The sequence below is a fragment of the Juglans microcarpa x Juglans regia genome, chromosome 3D (assembly GCF_004785595.1).
Source record: "Juglans microcarpa x Juglans regia isolate MS1-56 chromosome 3D, Jm3101_v1.0, whole genome shotgun sequence".
Taxonomy (NCBI): Eukaryota; Viridiplantae; Streptophyta; class Magnoliopsida; order Fagales; family Juglandaceae; genus Juglans; species Juglans microcarpa x Juglans regia.
This window is the reverse complement of record NC_054598.1, coordinates 25,717,841-25,724,054: the sequence shown is the minus strand read 5'-3', so window position 1 is coordinate 25,724,054 and position 6,214 is coordinate 25,717,841. Positions and strand designations below refer to the sequence as shown.

The following is a 6,214-nucleotide window of genomic DNA, read 5'->3' as shown; positions in this document are numbered from 1 at the left end:
TTCGAGCAGAAGCTGCAGATGTTGCGAAATCACAGGTACTATTGATGTTTTTATAAAGCATACTTCAAAAAGTCAATTTCCTGGCTTCAACGATGTAACATGAGTTTTATTTACAACCTTGCCAGTTTCTAGCTACTGTTTCTCATGAAATTAGAACACCCATGAATGGCATCCTTGGTATGTTCAATGTCCTAATTTTTTCTTCTCAATTGAAAATATTATGTCTTCTTATTCTTCTTTTTATTTTTTTCTCTTGAAAGCTATCTAATAAGTGATGAAATTGTTACTCTGCATATAATTGCAGGAATGCTTGCACTGCTTTTAGATACAGAGCTGAGTTCAACTCAGAGGGATTATGCTCGAACTGCACAAGCCTGTGGGAAGGCACTTATAGCATTAATTAATGAGGTGCTTGACCGGGCAAAAATTGAGGCTGGCAAGTTAGAGCTGGAAGCAGTCCCATTTGACCTCAGATCAATACTAGATGATGTCCTCTCTTTATTTTCCGAGAAGTCTAGACACAAAGGCATTGAGGTAAGCTCAGAAGCAAGCCATTTTTTTCATCATCTTTGTAGACCGATATGGCCACCTGACCTGGTGTGAATATGAACCACTATTTGTGCTCTTCATCTCATGTTTAATCTGTCGTTTTCACTTTCTTGCTATGGGTTCTGATACCAACTATGGCATTTTTCATGATGTATTTTGAAACTCTACAATCCTCTGAACTTGGATATGTGACAAATTGGGAAACAAAGCTGGCAGTGTTTGTTTCCGATAAAGTTCCTGAAATCGTAATGGGTGATCCAGGGAGGTTCAGGCAGATTATTACAAATCTTGTGGGCAACTCTGTTAAAGTACGTGTATCATTAAAGCTACTACTATCTATTTCATACTGATCAATTTATTTGGTTTATGTTGTGAACTTCACTTCAGGCAATGATCTTCTGTACAAGTGGAAGTTTATGGTTTGCCCTCTTGATGTAACTTTAAACTATTTAGTCTGTTTATCAACCAATGATTTTACCCTTTCTTTTCCGATCTAGTTGATGGTTAATATTAACCATAATGCGCATATTGCAGTTCACTGAACGTGGACATGTACTTGTTAAAGTCCATCTAGCTGAACACACAAAGGCCATGGTAAATAAAAATGCTGAAACTTGTCTGAATGGTAAATCAGATGGAGGTCTATTTGTATCTGGTGCTCTTCAGTTTAAAAACTTGAGCGGTTGTGAAGCTGCTGATGAGCAGAATAGTTGGGATATGTTTAGGCATCTGATTGCTGATGAAGAGTTCTGTTCTGATGCTTCACCTAACATAATGAACACAAATGAAGTGGTCGAACATGTCACTTTGATGGTATGTGTGGAGGATACTGGAATTGGGATTCCACTTTCTGCCCAGGATCGGGTTTTCATGCCCTTCATGCAGGCAGATAGTTCAACCTCTCGACATTATGGAGGAACTGGTATCGGCCTGAGCATCAGCAGGTGTCTGGTTGAGCTAATGGGTGGCCAGATAAATTTCATAAGCCGACCTCAGGTTGGCAGCACATTTTCATTCACTGCTGTTTTTGAAAGGTGCAAGAAAGATGCTTTCTGTGATATAAAAAAACCTAAATACGAAGATTTGCCTTCTGGTTTTAGAGGATTAAAAGCATTAGTTGTTGATGAGAAACCAGTTAGAGCTGCTGTAACTAGGTACCATTTACAGAGACTAGGTATCCTCGTTGAAGTTTCTAGTAGCATCAAGATTGCAGTTGCTATGTGCGGAAATAATGGTTCTTTGACATCTCGGTTAGTTCTCCTTTATTTTCTTTTTCTTTTTCTGATTTCCCCCACCTCAATTTTTGAATGATGCATCTCTATGTAGAAGGCAAAGCCATTACAACGTTATCAGATTTTGTTGGCACAGCCCAGAGGGAAAGTCTCACTAATGTACACCATCACATCCCAAATTTTTCATAACACTTGTACCATTTTTCTTGTATGTTGCCCATTTGTGTAAAATTGTCCATGCTTCAGACAGCAAATTGTATGGACTGCGCATGTTTTTGGCTTTTCAGTAGGTCAGGGTTGCCTTCTATTTATGAACAGTGTATCCTTGTTTCTTCTTCACCTGTCTTATATAAATTTCCAATTGGATGAGAACCTTCAAATTCTTTAACCGTTGGTTTTTGTGGAAACAAGAAGTGAGTGCAATAAAGTAAGTTCTTGAACACAACAAAAGAGCAATGAGAGGGATACAACTCTTTTTACAATTCTATTTTAAATGGAAGACATTTTTGTAAAATAAGTTGTGAAATAGTTATAGTAGTATAATTATTTTCCAAATATGCTCTTCATTTAAACCATAGTTTTCAAAGGGTTGCAAAAAGGGTTGTATCTGTATCATATTCCCATATAGATAGACTAAACATTGCAATAGCATGACATTACCTGTGTCTAAATACACAGCAAAATCTTAGTTGGACAAGGAATGCCTCATATTTGTGCACAACACCTCTTAAAAAAACTCATTTTTAAATGAAAACATTTGTTATTATAATCTTCAGACAAGCGCCGAATTTACAATATGATGAAATAAAATCGGAGTAAAATACTTTATCTACTATGACAGAAACTTCCAGCCAGATTTAATTCTTGTTGAGAAGGAATCATGGAAGTCTGGTGAGGAAGGTCTGAATGTTCAACTATTAGACTGGAAACAGAATGGGAATATGTTTCAGGCGCCTAAGTTGATTCTTCTCGCAACCAATATTGTTGATGCCGAATTTGAGAAATCAAAGGCAGCAGGTTTTGCAGATACTGTGATCATGAAACCTTTGAGGGCAAGTATGGTTGCTGCATGTCTTCAACAGGTGCTGGGGATAGGGAAGAAGACACGGCAGGGGAAAGACATGCCTAATGGATCTTCTTACCTTCAGAGCCTGCTTTGTGGCAAGAAAATTTTAGTTGTTGATGACAATAGGGTTAACCGCAGGGTTGCCGCAGGTGCGCTGAAGAAGTTTGGAGCTGATGTCGAGTGCGTTGAGAGTGGGAAAGCTGCTCTTGCATTGCTTCAACTACCACATCATTTTGATGCCTGCTTCATGGATATTCAAATGCCTGAAATGGACGGGTATGTATTAAAATTCTTGAATGCAATCATTATATATCGTTACTTATTTTGATGAGTTGTCCCCTTTTTAATACATAGATTATTATTTGTTCCACCCTGTGACATCAAAGAAAAGATTAAAGCAATCAATGTTTCAACTAGTTTCAATTAATTGGTACCTACATATCATAACTTTGTGTACTTTGTTTGGCAGCTGAGACATATTCTGTGTATGTGCAACCATTTATCTAAATGGTACTTTTTTTAATGGTGGGTCGTTTTAATGTATCATGGGAAAATTAATCCCTTTATTAGTAGTTAAAATGATGCAACACCTATTTGATGCTGTCTAGTTTGTTCGCTACTGCATATATATCTGACATGTATATCTCTTGGCAGTCGAGGCTTGCATACTTATTGTTCAACTGCCCCAATGTTTTAGGAGACAAATACCCTAATTTTTAATTTTTATTCATTATATTTTATTTTATTTTATTCTTTTTGGGGGCTGGTTTTTGGGGTGATCAACTGAAAGAAAAATCCAACCAGGAATTTTATTTAGTAGTGAACCAAACTGAAAGGTGCAACATTTTTTAAATAATCTTCTACCCACAAGGAATTGTTTACAGCAACAATCGGTCAAAACCTTGGCGGAGAACTTAGATTTGAGTTCTAGAAAGTGAGTGCTAAATCTGAGTCATTTCTGCCTTTTATTCTGGTTCATCTACCATCCCGACATATTTACAGCTAAATTTCTGAATGGCAATGACATATAAAACCTTTCTACCTTAAACTGTCAAAAAGCTTTAGTCTCAAATTCGTATCGCAAACCAAGCATGATCATAAAACAGGAAAAAATGCTGCTGAGCATATATGCATGACATCTGCAAGCCATGCTAGTTGGAACAGGGACCTAAATTTTTTTCCCAATTTTAAATTATTCCATACAAACTGCAAGGCTAATATTAAAATTGCCTAGTTACTCGGTTTCTATTTAGTTGTAACAATTCTTAATGGTATGGTTAGACCATTCACACGAGGCTCCTCAAAACTTCAGCCACATTTTAGCTAAAAAACCATCCTTTTTTTTTTTTTTTTGTTTTTTTTCTAATATTAGTTACCCGCCTTTACAAAACACTATACATCCCACTCTATATTCTTTCAGTACTTCTTTCCAGCATTGATATGTTTGAAACTACGTACTTCCTAACCATCATATGTTTTTAAAATTTCGTCTCTTCCCAACAATGAACTCTCTAAAGTTTGCTTTCTTCTAACGGTCATGTTCTAAATAAGAGTTGAGGGGGAGATCAAGGAAGAGAGACGCTTGCTTGTTTGTTTTAGGAGAGGGCCTTTTATTTTTTTGATGAGTAGGAATAAGGGCCTTTTTTGAGCTAGGGGGGGCTTGAATATAATATTTGATCAAAAAAATATTTAGCTTTGCTATAGTTGCTCTCCGGAATTATTAAAATTTTCAAAAGTTGGATTAAAGGCAATTTGGAGAGCTTGCTGTGAATGCTCTCCATATAGTGAGCAAGTATCCGTATAACTCACTGAGCTTTTTGGTTTGAACATCCTTTTTGCATAACTTCTGCTCATTCAAGGCTTGACATGTTTTAGGGTGTTTAAGTTTTAAGCTCCCCGCATCTCATATGGTGCTAAAGATAAAACATTATCTGCTTAAAGACCATTTGGCTGGACAAGTTGAATCATTTATATATAAATGTTCTTGAACTACAATCCACTGGTACAGTCATTGCAACAAAACATGTAAATTTCCTCCAATTGCAGGTTTGAGGCCACTCGTCGAATACGCCTAATCGAGAGTAATGCTAATGAGCAAGTGAATGGTGCAGCTAATGATATAGGCACTATTAGGAGAGAGTGGCATGTGCCAATATTGGCCATGACAGCCGACGTGATTCATGCCACATATGATGAGTGCCTGAAATGTGGGATGGATGGGTATGTCTCGAAGCCTTTTGAGGAAGAGAATCTTTACCAGGCGGTTGCAAAGTTCTTCAAATCCAAATCCATGCCTGACTTATAACAAGAATTTCCAGTCACATTACTGGCAAACCTGAAGTGGCAGCTCGTGTGGGATGAAAATTTCCAGAAATTGAATGCTTGGTATATTTCGTTTTCCTACAGATAGCAATGGTGGGTTTCCTTGAATGCAAAGAAGTCCTCAACTGACATCGTTTACAGGTTCAGTGATTATTTCTAACCGGCTCCAATTTAAGATGATTAGATTTTAAGTGCATGTATATTGCTACAAACATCTCCATCCGCACTTGTATGTATAGATCCCTAGACAGGGAGGGAGCCAAATTGTGTAGATCATATATTTTCGTTTGCTTTCCTGGGAATTCTTTGGAAAATGTCTGAGTACCTTAATTTGTATAATTCTGTTGTAAAAGACTTTTGGGCAATGAACATTTTGTACATTGAGAAAAGGAAAAGTTGTTATGACTGAAACCAGATATTAAACTTTGTTAGAAACCCATTGCTTTTATTTTTTTTTTAGGGGGGGGGGGGGGGGGGGGGGGGGGGGGGGGGGGGGGGGGGGGGAATAGTTAGAGAAACTTAGGGCTTTAATATACAATCCACCTTGTAGTAAGGTGAAAATATGATCATGATAATTTATATTTTATGCATGTTGATTTATCCAATTATCGAGATACATTTAGTGAGATACTTGATGGTTCTAGAAATTCACGAGTCCTTAAAAGGTTCTAGTGACTTTATGTAACACTTCGATGAAATTGATTTGGATGGATGGAAAATAATGAGAAATTTGGTTAAATTTGAGGATAACCCACCTCCAGAATTGAGAGGATACTTCAGCATCGAAATGTGTCTTACTAGCTTCCATTCACCTCCATGAAAGTCTATATTCAAATTCCTGCCCAATATTCAGCAAGAAAGTCAGTGGAAAATTTGAGGGTTCGACTTCCTTTGGTTTACCCAATGTCTGTGAGGGTTCAACTTCCAGTTGGTTTGGCAACTAAGCAAGGAATGGATCCTTGGTTTAGAAGGGTTTTCTCATCATTTATTGATGTTGGGCAGAATAGGGATTATTTTGGCAGCTAGTTGTTCAACAAAAGTTAGA

General features: G+C 37.3%; 1 protein-coding gene across 2 annotated transcripts in view; it reads left to right on the top strand.

Moving 5' to 3' along the window:
- The window catches only part of LOC121254923 (histidine kinase 4-like), a 17,152-nt gene extending 11,548 nt beyond the window's left edge, over positions 1–5,604 (top strand). The window contains exons 5-11 of one of the 2 annotated variants that reach the window (XM_041155156.1): positions 1–35; positions 126–177; positions 305–534; positions 759–857; positions 1,084–1,799; positions 2,623–3,123; positions 4,894–5,604. The exon at positions 1–35 is cut by the window's left edge and continues 152 nt beyond it. In XM_041155156.1, the coding sequence (XP_041011090.1) occupies positions 1–35; positions 126–177; positions 305–534; positions 759–857; positions 1,084–1,799; positions 2,623–3,123; positions 4,894–5,152 (1,892 nt within the window). In that variant the 3' untranslated portion in view covers positions 5,153–5,604. The remainder of the gene's footprint in view (positions 36–125; positions 178–304; positions 535–758; positions 858–1,083; positions 1,800–2,622; positions 3,124–4,893) is intronic. The other variant, XM_041155157.1, reaches the window with a different exon arrangement.
- The last annotated feature ends 610 nt before the right edge of the window (positions 5,605–6,214 follow it).